This window comes from Oncorhynchus mykiss, chromosome 2, assembly GCF_013265735.2.
Source record: "Oncorhynchus mykiss isolate Arlee chromosome 2, USDA_OmykA_1.1, whole genome shotgun sequence".
NCBI lineage: Eukaryota > Metazoa > Chordata > Actinopteri > Salmoniformes > Salmonidae > Oncorhynchus > Oncorhynchus mykiss.
In genome coordinates this window covers 81,251,847-81,265,584 of record NC_048566.1, presented here as the reverse complement: position 1 = coordinate 81,265,584, position 13,738 = coordinate 81,251,847, and the positions used below count along the sequence as shown (strand labels likewise).

At 40.5% G+C, this 13,738-nt stretch overlaps 1 protein-coding gene across 2 annotated transcripts; it reads right to left on the bottom strand.

Moving 5' to 3' along the window:
• Positions 1 to 2,406: 2,406 nt before the first annotated feature.
• sh3gl3b (SH3-domain GRB2-like 3b) lies at positions 2,407 to 13,660 on the bottom strand. Of its 2 annotated transcripts, none has more exons than XM_036956475.1 (11): positions 13,458 to 13,660; positions 7,656 to 7,724; positions 7,427 to 7,499; positions 7,184 to 7,294; positions 6,531 to 6,664; positions 6,059 to 6,217; positions 5,590 to 5,693; positions 5,311 to 5,435; positions 5,082 to 5,114; positions 4,887 to 4,940; positions 2,407 to 4,675 (listed from the first exon to the last, which is right to left on the bottom strand). In XM_036956475.1, the coding sequence occupies exons 1-11, from the start codon at positions 13,500 to 13,502 to the stop codon at positions 4,467 to 4,469; spliced, it is 1,116 nt and encodes a 371-aa protein (XP_036812370.1). In that variant the 5' UTR covers positions 13,503 to 13,660; the 3' UTR covers positions 2,407 to 4,466. The 2 variants fall into 2 exon arrangements, with proteins under 2 accessions (XP_036812370.1, XP_021429251.1); XM_021573576.2 differs by having other exon boundaries at positions 7,184 to 7,327; positions 13,458 to 13,658.
• Between the last annotated feature and the right edge of the window lie 78 nt (positions 13,661 to 13,738).

Below are 13,738 nucleotides of genomic sequence, written 5' to 3'. Positions count from 1 at the left end.
TTACGTTCCATTTCTGCGATACAGATGGTAACCATTTCTATGAACGCCAAGAAGCCAGCCTTACTGAAGCATATAGTGCATTCGAAAAGTATTCAGACCCATTGACTTTTTCCACATTTTGTTGTTACAGCCTTATTCTAAAATTGATTAAATAAAAACAAATTGTCAGCAATCTGCACACCATACCCCTTAATGACAATTTAGATTTGTAGATTTTTTTGCAAATGTATTCAAAATAATAATAACACATACCTTATTTACATAAGTATTCAAACCCTTTTCCATGAGACTCGAAATTGAGCTGTTTCCTGTTTCCATTGATCATCCTTGAGATGCTTCTACGACTTGGAGTCCACCTGTGGTCAACTGAATTGATTGGACATGAGTTGGAAAGGTCCACACATGTCTATATAAGGCCCACAGTTGACAGTGCAATTCAGAGCGAAAACCAAGCCATGAGGTTGAAGGAATTGTCCGTAGAGCTCCAAGACAGGATTGTGTTGAGGCACAGATCTTGGGACGGGTACCAAAAAATGTCTGCAGCATTGAAGGTCCCCAAGAATACGGTGGCCCCAATCATTCTTAAATGGGAGCAGTTTGGAACCACCAAGACTCCAGAGTTCCTCTGTGGAGATGGGAAAACCTTCCAGAAGGACAAACAACTCTGCAGCACTCCACCAATCAGGTGTTAGTGGCCAGACAGAAGCCACTCCTCAGTAAAAGTCAAGACAGGTCGCTTGGAGTTTGCCAAAAGGCACCTAAAGGACTCTGACCATGAGAAACAAGATTCTCTAGTCTGATGAAACCAAGATTGAACGATTTGGCCTGAATGCGGAGCGTCACGTCTGGAGGAAACCTGGCATCATCCCTACAGTGAAGCATGGTGGTGTCAGGATTATGTTGGGGGGATGTTTTTGAGTGGCAGGGAATGTGAGACTAGTCAGGATCGAGGGAAAGATGAACGGAGCAAAGTACAGAGATACTTGATGAAAACCTGCTCAGGACCTCAGACTGGGGCAAAGGAGGCTTTGGGACAAGTCTCTGAATGGAACAGCCAGAGCCCTGACTTGAACCTTATCGAACATCTTTGGAGAGACCTGAAAATAGTTGTGCAGCAACATCCAACCTTACAGAGCTTGAGAGGGTCTGCAGAGATGGGGAGAAACTCTCCAAATACAGGTGTGCCAACCTTGTAGTGTCATACCCAAGACACGGTTGTAATCCCTGCCAAAGGTGCTTCAACAAAGTACTGAGTCAAGGGTCTCAATACTTATGTAAATATATTTCCATTTTATTTGTAATAAATTAGCAAAAATGTCTACACCTGTTTTGCTTTCATTATGGTTGTGTGTAGATTGAGGGACATTTAAAAAATATACTGTTCAGAGTAAGGCTGTAACCTAACAATGTGGGAAAAGTGATATACAGTGCCTCTCTCTTTGTGCTGGCAGAGCTACTACTCCTCTCTGGGTCCCTCACCCTTGACACATCCCCTAATTTCTTCACTGCCTCGGCATAGGACATCTGCACTACTGACTCTAGCCATCTCAACCTGCGTCTCTCCCACCGGACACTTCCGATACCCAGCAACATGGTCACCCCACACAACTTTACCCACTGAAATTACACACATCTTAATCTCCCTCCTACAAACTGCTGTGACATGACCATAAATGTTGCACCTGAAACAGCGCAGTCGATTCGGCACAAAAGGATAACTGATACAATGGAGGTGGAAAATATTCAGACCCCTTTTTCCAAAAAATGTAATCTTGTTTCTCATGGTCAATCTTTGGTGCCTTTTGGTAAACTCTAAGCGGACTGTCATGTGCCTTTTACTGAGGGGTGGCTTCCACCTGGCCACTCTACCATAAAAGGCCTTATGGGTGGAGTGCTGCAGCGATGGTTGCCCTTCTGGAATGTTCTCCCATCTCCACAGAGGTACTCTGGAGCTGTCAGTGACCAAAAAGTTCTTGGTCACCTCCCTGACCAAAGCCCTTCTCGCCCGGTTGCTCAGTTTTGGCTGTGCAGCCAGCTCTAATAAAGAGTCTTAGTGATTCCTAACTTCTTCCATTTGAGAATGATGGAGGCCACTGTGTTCTTGGGGACCTTCAATGCTGCAGAAATGTTTTTGTACCCATCAAGATCTGTGGCTCGCTTGATACAATACTGTCTCAGAGCTCTATGGCCAATTCCTTTGACCTCATGGTTTGGTTTTGCTCTGACATGCACTATCAACTGTGGGACCTTATATAGACAGACGTGCGCCTTTTCAAAATATGTCCAATCAATTTAATTTACCACAGGTGGACCCCAATCAAGTTGTAGAAACGTCTCAATGATGATCAATGGAAACAGGATGCACCCAAGCTTATTTCCTTATATGAACTGTAACTCAATGAAATCTTTGAAAATGTTGCATGTTGCATTTATATTTTTTAACTTACAGTAGATAATACATCCAATGATCATATAACTGGATTGATTGTTCCTTAGCGTAATTTCTTCAACATAATTGTAATTTAACTATAATTTCAATTCGTGAAACAGCAAGCGTTTGACAATAAATAGGAAAGAAATGTACACTACTTTGATATTACAGAATTCTGTACTCATTCATAGTGATTGACACAAAATCTCTGACAATATGGCTTACAGCTAAATATTTTCTAATTCAACATATTATTCCTAGACCCTACAATAGGATATAAATGAGAGGTGATTAATACCTTGTGTGTGTGTGTGTATTTCCTTACTAATAAAGAAAAATTAAGTGTGCAAATACAATAATTGTCAAGGCTACAGCAACACATTTTTAAAAAGTGCTTAAAGGCAACAAGTGTTTCTACTGTTTGTGGAAGGTGGAAAAACTATTAAAGGGATCATATTTAAGTGGATAAAGCACACGCGCGTCTAAAACACCTTTAAAGTGTAGTGTAACATTAAACAGCTATAAATATCACAAATGGTGTTTGATAAGAGATATTTCCTCTTCTCGTGTTCAAATTGATATGCAGACAAGTCTTAACCCTGACCTTTCCACACTTCCACAACGAAGGCTAGCCCATTCAATAGACAGCAATATTAAACATTCTAAACTGGATGGTTCGAGCCCTGAATGGAGATTGGCTGACTGCTGTGGTATATAAGACCGTATACCACAGGTATGACCCCCCCAAAACAATTATACTGCTCTAATTATGTTGGTAAGCAGTTTATAGTCGCAATAAAGGCACCTCAGGGTTCTGTGGTATATGGCCAATATACCAAGGCTTAGGGCTGTATCCAGGCACACCACGTTGCTTCGTCCCTAAGAACAGCCCTTAGCCATGGTATATTGGCCATATAACATACACCCCCGTGCCTTATTGCTTAATTATACGGTCTACTCCTAAAGCCGCCTGTTGCCTGAGGGGAATTCCCAACGCTCCGTCTAAACACAAATGTGCCTCACACGATACAGTTTCATAAACATTTGGAACATTGCTTCTATGAAAGGTTGTAATTTTTTAAGATACTTACCGTACAAAGTTTAGTAAATTTGCACCCGGTTTATTTTTAAACACTGGAAATATGTAATGGTTCAATGGAAATGTGAGTGCAAGGTGAGAGGATGTCGCAATGGTGTGTGAAAACTAGGTGCAACTTTCCTAAACTGCGCACAGTAAGTGTATCTTTTGTATTTGAAATATTATTTCTCGCTTATATAAAAGTTCCAAAGATATCCAAAACCGTATCGCAAGTGTGGTGCATTTGCATTTCGACAGAGCGTCAGGAATAAACAAGAGCATTGGGACTGTAGTTCACATGGAGCCAGCTGTGGTCCGTAAAATCCTCTGAGAACCCAAAACAGGTTCCAGCTGTAAACTGGGTATACCCCCCTTAGGTTCTCGAGAGCTAAATGAAGACATGAATATTGACCCTGAATATGGTAATAACAGTCCCAAGATTAAAACAAATCTTAATAAAGCAGCTGAAGTGTTCCATGACATCACAAAAGTGTGCTGAATTAAAAAGTGTCACACTACTAATTGACCCATTATTATGCTGAGGAAAGACCACTAGACAACAGAGCAGGAAAGTAACAAAAGGTGAGCTTTAGGCCACCTAACAGCACACAATGGAGACAAATGTAACTAAGATGGGCTTTCAAGGGAGAGAGAAAATATTGCATAGGACTGTCTGAAATGGTTTAGCCTTGAAACCTGTGGAGTACGCAAAGACATTGCATGTCAATAGCTCTATGGCCTCTGAGAAAATAAGGTGAAATTAAGAATTCACAGATCCAGGAAGAAGTGACGGTACCACCAAATGAGGCCGTCCTGAAATGCTTCTAACAGATAAGCTCAAAAATACAAATTCAGTCAATAAACACATCAGAAACTGGAGTGACATTCATTGCAAAATAAGATTTCCAGAGAGTGCTCTGAGGTGAGGACTTCATAGCCGGCCCCCATAGCTTGGTATCACTGTGGCAAAGGCACAAGGACATTGACGTAGCTGATAGGAAAAAAGCCAGACTCCCCGCTGATCATGCCCTCATACCAGTTGTCATCAATCTGGTTGGTGAGGATGATGAGGTCGCCCTCCTTGAAGCCCAGCTCTCCTTCATTCTCAGCCACAAAGCAGTAGAGCGCACGGCAGCAAGGCTGGTCTAGGAAAACCTCACAATCATCTGAAAGAGAACCACAATTGCCTTGAAATTGATATCACTAGATGACCACTAATTAGTCAATCTAAACAGTTATGCTCATACTGGTTATTTCCTTTTAATTTCATGATTTTATTTACATGATTTCCATTTGCTTGCATCAGCAATATGATAGACAGGACATCATGGAAGGTTTTGGTATGAAGTCGGTACCATGACCTGTGGGTTTACTCACGGTTACAGATGATGGGACTCTCTGGTCTTAGAGGTATGTTTGTGTACTGGTAATCTGGGATAAGTGGAAAAGGATGACAAGAAATAGCATATCTTAGTTGAAGGTCCTACTTCCCATAGAGTTGCTGCATACAAATACTGGTATCCTGTTTTGAAATGCATGAAATGTCATACATTTTAGGGTATCAGTACTTACTTTTTCCATTGACAGCTTGGCTTATCTGGGCATCTGCAATGAATTATAATGGACATATTAACGACTTAAAATCGGGAAAGCTTTAGTGAACCATCCAGATGGCCCCAATTTACAAAAGAGACAGCATTTTACGATAGTAAAACATGATTTACACTAATAAAAAATACAGAAATAACATTATGGAAATGAATTGAACAAATTAAATTTGCTCAACAATTGAGCCAATTACCTGAAGATATAACTGATTTGACTGATGATCTGTGGGAAGATCCATTTTGTTGTGTGTTGATTGTGTTAACTTTAATAGATTTGGGCCTGGGCTCCCTCTTTGGTCGGTTGCTTGCAATGGCTAGCCTAGAAAGAACAGGAGAGAAGGTCACAAGTTCACAACCATCAACAATGAACCAAACCCAGGCAGTATGACATGTGCCTTGAGTACTGAGTACATGTAGCTCATGATTAAGTCCCTGTCTTGAAGTGTATTTATTAATTTGATTGATACAATCACCTGCCCTGCAGACTTCGATTGAGGCTGTCCAGGATTTGGCAAGACTGGCGGTGATAGTCCAGAGCGGCCCCAATCAAAGCTGATAGGTGAGTCACATGCTCTGCCTGCAAGACCGGACCACAATAGATAACAGCACAGGATTGTCAATCTCACCGCCAGTGGCCAGTATACATGATAATGAGCCAACAAGCTAACTTTCATGAACATGTTTAGAGAAATTTGTATCTCCTTGTTTATAAAGAAAAATAAACTTGTGGATATTTCCAACCCGTACACTTCTCCCAAGTTGTTACAGGATTATAATAGGTTGATAACACTAATCCTGAATAGAAGAATAGGTTTACACAATGTTTGTTTAAAAAAATAAAAACTTTCTCCCCAATTTTGTGGTATCCCAATTGTTAGTAGTTACTGTCTTGTAGAATTAGTTACTGTCTTGTAGAATTGCAGTATTTTTGTTTTTGCTCACATCACTTTCTAAGAGGTCGAACATGCTTCTCTCTGTCAGCTCTTTGGAGTCCGAAAACTTCTCCCACGCCTGCATGATCTCCTCGTCAGGTATCTTTCCTTTGCGTCGTTTCTTGTAGTCAAAGTCTAGCCGACGACCTTCAAGTTTTCTTAGGTGGTACTGAAGAATGAATGACAAGTACATATGAATCTGAAAACACCCTTTTGCTTGTGAACAAGCATTTGATCCATACTGTCATAATCAACATTATACATTTATGACACATACAGTCGTAAACTGCACTTGATCTTCATTTACAATGATAGGTAGACATCAAAGGACCTTAAACCTTAAGCCTACAAGCCGTAAATCCAAAGCCTAGTGGCCTACAGCACATGGGTCAAAGACTACTAATCTGATACCTGTTCAGGCTGTTCCCTTTGCTGAAGCATTAATCATTTGGACTATTCTGAGTGATGGAGATGAGCCTCACCCCTATTTCCCTCAACTCCCTGTCCTGGAGTGCCTGCAGTGGGTCGATGAAGTTGTTCTTCACACTGATGTCCAGGGAATCTCTGGCTACGGCCATCTGTTTCAAGGCTTCCCCAATGTCCGCCAGTGCACATCCTACATGGAATTCACAGACATGAAGAAACATCTAAAAAAAACTTTTGATTCTGTTGAACACATCATGTAAAAATGAATAAACTGAGCTATTCAATAATTAAAATACATTCCAGGTCATATGATAGACCTCTAGATCTTTGGTGCGGGAGGATATTAGTGTACTAAGTGTTTGTACATCTCTAGGCCTGTACTCTTTTTGGAAGAGGCAAAACTTACTGAAGCATAGAACCTTACATTAGAACGATATTGATTTAACTGCTGAGTGTTGGGTTAAAAGCTTTTAGAGGTGAGACTCCTAGAGTATCTCACTGGTAACTGCTGGAGTATGTGTTTGGATGTAAAGCATTAGATACTGGGTTACAAACCCAGTTGGCGGACAAAAAATGAACTATCGCTACGCCTAACTGGCCCATAACCTGATCTGAATGTGTATAAAATGTGGTAGTAGAATATGGTATGATATGTGTTGACTGTAAGCAGAGGCAGTTCGCTCCATGTGGGTTACAATTGTTGACGTACCAAAGGCAGAGCCGACTCCCAGTTCTCTACCGTAGTGCAACATGCAGTCTCCCAGCATTCCCTCAGTCTGGGGGTACCCCACAGCCTTCACCTGCCCACGGATCCTGGACACTGTGTTGAGCATGCCCAGTTTGGCTCTATATGCTATGGATCAATATTAGCATTCGCATAAAATATATCACATATACATTTTGTTGTACAATGAAATCCTATACTGGGCCAATTTATCAAGTGATACCATACCTGGGTTTGGCTGGAGGTACTCTGTGGTTTTGGGCACAAGTTCAAGAACCATTTTGTGGGTCACATCAATTCTCTAAAACAGAATAATCAATGACAGAGCAGGGGAAAATTCTGTATCAGTGTTTTTGTCCTCTCCACATAATTCTCAACAGTGTTCGACATTGTTCTACCTAATTTGACAAATTGTGTAAAAAAGGAATAATACAAATGCAATAAAGGCCTGCCTCACCCTTTCCATTTTTTGAAATTCTTCATCCAGCTTTGTTCCCTCAGCCCCAATTATCTTCTCACTCAATAGCTGTGGCAAGATAAGAGATTAAAATATGAGGAAAGAGTGTATAATGGCAAAAGACAAAGCAAAAATCTTACTCTTTTTCAATAAATAAGTTGGTATACAATTTGTATGGTAACGTGCTCGCTCTCCTCTCATGAAAACAAGTTTATTTATATGTATGCATCAAAACATTCAAATTAAAAAGGCAGACTACCGTAATGACGCGACTTTAAAAAATATATGAATTTTTCCCCCTCCAGAATGAACTGTACTGGCAAAACCAAATATTGCTAATAAGTAACTAGTAAAGTGAAAGTAACCTAGGCTACATCCAAAAACTGGTGTGAACTCTTACGCGGATGTACACAACTAATGTAAAGGTTTTCCACTAGGTTATACCAATAAAGCCTGCACAATTTCAAACCACTCTTACTGTCAGCATGTAACGGTTTTCTTGATGAGAAGGAGAGTCGGACCAAAATGCGGCGTGTCTATTGCAATCCATGTTTAATGAAGTAACACACTAAACACAAACACTATCAAAACAATAAACTTAACGAAAACCGAAACAGCCTATACTTGTGTAACCTAACACAGAACAATGACATCAGGACACTAAGGACAATCACCCACGACAAACTCAAAGAATATGGCTGCCTAAATATGGTTCCCAATCAGAGACAACGATAAACACCTGCCTCTGATTGAGAACCACTTCAGACAGCCATAGACTTAGCTAGAACACCCCACTAGCTACAATCCCCATACATACACACCACATACAAAAACCCATGCCACACCCTGGCCTGACCAAATAAATAAAGATAAACACAAAATACTTTGACCAGGGTGTGACACAGCATGTATTTTTGTATCAAAAAGAATTGATAAAGAACTGGCCATTGCATTGTGTGCCTTTATGCAGATCCACAAAGAGAAGCTGAATACACTCTGTCGCAAGTCAATAAGTATGTACGGCCTTTCTTCATCCCCATTGGTGATTGAATTCGCATTTAAAAGTAGCAACATAAAATTAGGCTTAGTATGATATGCACACATATATAGTCCTTTGGCGGTCATTCTAAGAGCACTCACTGTCAGTGCTGGCATGCACATTACAAGGAGTATGAAGTGTCAGCATGTACAAACTTGAACACTCACTAGCATAAGACCAAACTAAATGTTATGCCTGGAAGGTAACTGTGTGATTTGTATGCATGTTAACAAGCAGTCTCTCCATTGGTCAATCATAACTGAATACATTTAGAAACACAAGGCTTATAGTAAGTCCAGTATTGCATGCATGGTAAGCCTAAGCCATTAAATGCAGGGTTCTAAATTACATGGGTGTCTGGTTGGCACTCAAACGAAATCAGGGCACCCCCATAATAATAGAACAATATGGGCAACAGCATGGACATGGTGTTGAAAATGGGCACCCAATGTGAATGCAATTAGGATTTTAAATATCCTACACATTCATACCTGTGCTGTAGGCATTACTATCACTTATGCATGATTCATGCTTCATTTTCACACTTGAGTTGTAAAAGTTAGCCTAATTGTTCCTCTTCTATAGAAACCAAGCATTACCACACACTGATACCTGCGTTGTGCCAAGATAACAACCTCTCCCTCAATGTGATCAAGACAAAGGAGATGATTGTGGACTACAGGAAAAGGAGGACCGAGCACGCCCCCATTCTCATCGACGAGGCTGTAGTGGAGCAGGTTGAGAGCTTCAAGTTCCTTGGTGTCCACATAACCAACAAACTATCATGGTCCAAACACACCAAGACAGTCGTGAAGAGGGCACAACAAAGCCTATTCCCCATAAGGAGACTGAAAAGATTTGGCATAGGTCCTCAGATCCTCAAAACGTTCTACAGCTGCAAAATCGAGAACATCCTGACTGGTTGCATCACCACCTGGTATGGCCACTGCTCAGCTTCCAAATGCAAGGCACTACAGAGGGTAGCTCGTATGGCCCAGTACATCACCAGGGCCAAGATTCCTGCCATCCAGGACCTCTATACCAGGTGGAATCAGAGGAAGGCCCTAAAAAATTGCCAAGACCCCAGCCACCCTAGTCACAGACTGTTCTCTCTGCTACCGCACGCTTGCCGTCCAAAAGGCTTCTTAATAGCTTCTAACCCCAAGCCATAAGACTCATGAACAGCTAATCAAATGGTTACCCAGACTATTTGCATTGTTCCCACCCCACATTTTAACGTTGCTGCTACTCTGTTTATTATCCATGCATAGTCACTTTAACTCTACCTACCTGTACATATTACCTCAACTAACCAGTGCCACAACACATTGACTTTGTACCGGTACCCCCATATATAGCCTCGCTACTGTTATTTTATTGTTGCTCCTTAATTTTGTTATTTCTTTTTTACTTAAGTTTATTTAGTAAACACTTACTTAAAACGGCATTGTTGGTTAAGGGCTTGTAAGTAAGCATTTCACTGTAAGGTTGTATTCGGCGCATGTGACAAATACAATTTGATCTGACCTGCCCTTTCCAACAATGTCAATATCAGAGCTCAAAGACATTTGGTATATCCCTATTTACACTAGAGGTCGACCAATTATGATTTTTCAACGCCGATACCGATACCGATTATTGGAGGACCAAAAAAGCCGATACCGATTAATCTGACAATTTTTTTATTTGTAATAATGACAATTACAACAATACTGAATTAACACTTATATTAACTTAATATAAAACATCAATAAAATCAATTTAGCCTCAAATAAATAATGAAACATGTTCAATTTGGTTTAAATAATGCAAAAACAAAGTGTTGGAGAAGTAATATGTGCCATGTAAAAATGTGTGCCATGTAAAAAAGCTAACGTTTAAAGTACCTTGCTCAGAACATATGAAAGTTGGTGGTTCCTTTTAACATGAGACTTCAATATTCCAAGGTAAGAGGTTTTAGGTTGTAGTTAATATAGTATTTATAGGACTATTTATCTCTATACCATTTGTATTTCATATACCTTTGACTATTGGATGTTCTTATAGGCACTTTAGTATTGTAGGTGTAACAGTATAGTGTCCGTCCCCCTCCTCGCCCCCTACCTGGGCTCGAACCAGGAACACATCGACAACAGCCACTCTCGAAGCATCGTTACCCATCGCTCCACAAAAGCCGTGGCCCTTGCAGCGCAAGGGGAATAACTACTCCAAGTCTCAGAGCGAGTGACGTTTGAAACAGTATTAGCGCACACCCAGCTAACTAGCTAGCCATTTCACATTGGTTACACTGATAGGCTTGAAGTCATAAACAGCACTGTGCTTGCGAAGAGCTGCTGGCAAAATGCACGAAAGTGCTGTTTGAATGAATGATTACGGGCCTGCTGCTGCTCAGTCAGACTTCTCTATCAAATCAGACTTAATTATAACTTAATAACACACAGAAATACGAGCCTTTGGTCATTAATATGATCGAATCCGGAAACTATCATTTTGAAAACAAAATGTTTATTATTTCAGTGAAATACGGAACCGTTCGGTATTTTATCTAACGGGTGGCATCCCTAAGTCTAAATATTCTTGTTACATTGCACAACCTTCAATGTATGTCATAATTACGTAAAATTCTGGCAAATTAGTTCGCAATGAGCCAGGCAGCCCAAACTGTTGCATATACCCTGACTCTGCGTGCAATGAACGCAAGAGAAATTACACAACTTCACCTGGTTAATATTGCCTGCTAAACTGGATTAGTAGTTATAACTAGTGATTATGATTGATTGTTTTTTATGAGATAAGTTTAATGCTAGCTAGCAATTTACCTTGGCTTCTACTGCATTTGCGTAACAGGCAGGCTACTCGTGGAGTGCAATGGTTAGAGCGTTGGACTAGTTAACTGTGCGGTTGCAAGATTGAAACCCCTGAGCTGACAAGGTGAAAATCTGTCGTTCTGCCCCTGAACAAGGCAGTTAACCCACAGTTCCTATGCAGTCATTGAAAATAAGAATGTGTTCTTAATTAACTGACTTGCCCAGTTAAATAAAAGGTTTTTTTTTTTTAAATTGGCGCCCAAAAATTCTGATTTCCGATTGTTATGAAAACTTGAAATTGGCCCTAATTAAATCGGCCATTCCGATTAATCGGTCAACCTCTAATTTACACTGAACAAAAATATAAAAATGCAACATGTAAAGTGTTGGTCCCATATTTCACGAGTTGAAAAAAAAGATCCCTGAAGTTTTCCATACACACAGAAAGTGTATTTCTCTCAAATTTTGTGCACAAATTTGTTTATATGCCTCTTAGTGAGCATTTCTCCTTTGCCAAGATAATACATCCACCTGACAGGTGTGGTATATCAAGAAGCTGATTACATAGCATGCTCACTACACAGGTGCACCTTGTGCTGGAGACAATAAAAGGGCACTTTAAAATGTGCAGTTGTCACACAACACAATGCCACAGATGTCTCAAGTTGAGGGAGCGTGCAATTGGCATGCTGACTGCAGAAATGTCCACCAGAGCTGTTGCCAGAGAATTGAATGTTAATTTCTCTACCATAAGCCACCACCAATGTCATTTTCGAGTATTTGGCAGTACGACCAACCAGCCTCACAACCGCTAACCAGGACCAGCCTGCACAAGACTTCCACAGCCGGCTTCTTCACCTGCGGGATCGTCTGGGGGGAGCCCCTAAATGAGCCTAAGAATTGATTTCTGATATGAATTGTAACTCAGTCAAATCTTTTAAATTGTTCCATTCATATTTTTGTTCAGTATAATCAATTGTATGTTATGCAGTTAACTGACTTAAGCTGTAGGACAGTCATGCACATCTCACTCCAGCGTTAATGCTAAATTGTAATTATTTCACCACTATGGCCTATTTATTGCCTTACCTCCCTAATCTTACTACATTTGCACACACTGTATATATATTTTTTTATATTGTGTTATTGACTGTACGTTTGTTTATCCCATGTGTAACTGTGTTGTTTGTGTCGCACTGCTTTGCTTTATCTTGGCTAGGTCGCAGTTGTAAATGAGAACTTGTTCTCAACTGGCCTACCTGGTTAAATAAAGGTGAAATAACAAAACATTTAAAATTAAAATGCCTGTAGATCCCCAGTTTATTGGCTTTGCTGTGTAGATAGCATAGGCCTATCAAGAGCAACTATTTGGGACAGTCATTTCAGTGGTGACCCAGTTAGTATCCCTGGCACTGGCATTGTTTACTGAAGGTGTTCAATCAAGCCTTTATAGCTAGAGGAATCTCTTAAAACGTCTTTAGAAAACAAAGTCCAGAATCCACCAGCACAAAAGCCTACACATAATTGCAATTTCTGTCAAAAACAAATTATAATTCACATATTGTGTCTAGCCTAGTGGTTAGAGCGTTGGGCCAGTTGCTAGATCGAATCCCCGAGCTGATAAGGTAAAAATGTGTCGTTCTTTCCCTGAACAAAGCAGTTATCCCACTATTCCTAGGCAGTCATTGAAAATAAGAATTTGTTCTTAACTGGCTTGCCTAGTTAAATAAAGGTAAAATAAAAAAAAATCTGTAGGTCTTTACAGTTGGTATTGGTAAGTAAGGCCTATACTGGCCTAAAATAAAGACATGAATTAATTTCCCTTCTTGGCGCGTTGCCACAAAACGTCATTCTAATTATCGCTGAGGCAACGGTTGCTTGCTGAAGTGTATGGGCTTTATCCACATGGCGCCATGCTAAGGAAACACAATGCACTGTGTCGTGTCGTGTCCTTACCTGACTTGCTTTGTGAAATTGCTTCTTCAACCCGGCTACCGACATCCTTCAAGAATCAAAAGGCCTAAATAATATATGGAAAGAAATAATGGGATGCCAACCGTGCTCTAATAGTTGACCCGTTGGTTAGCTACATTATGTCCCGATTGCCCTCCAGTCCGTCTCCATCGTCGCAATGTATCAATGCGCTAAATCACTTCACCGGGTCTGTTGAGTCCTCGAACACGATTGGTTGAGAGCTTCTGGTTGACGTACATTAAAGTGCCGAAGTTTACGTTGCA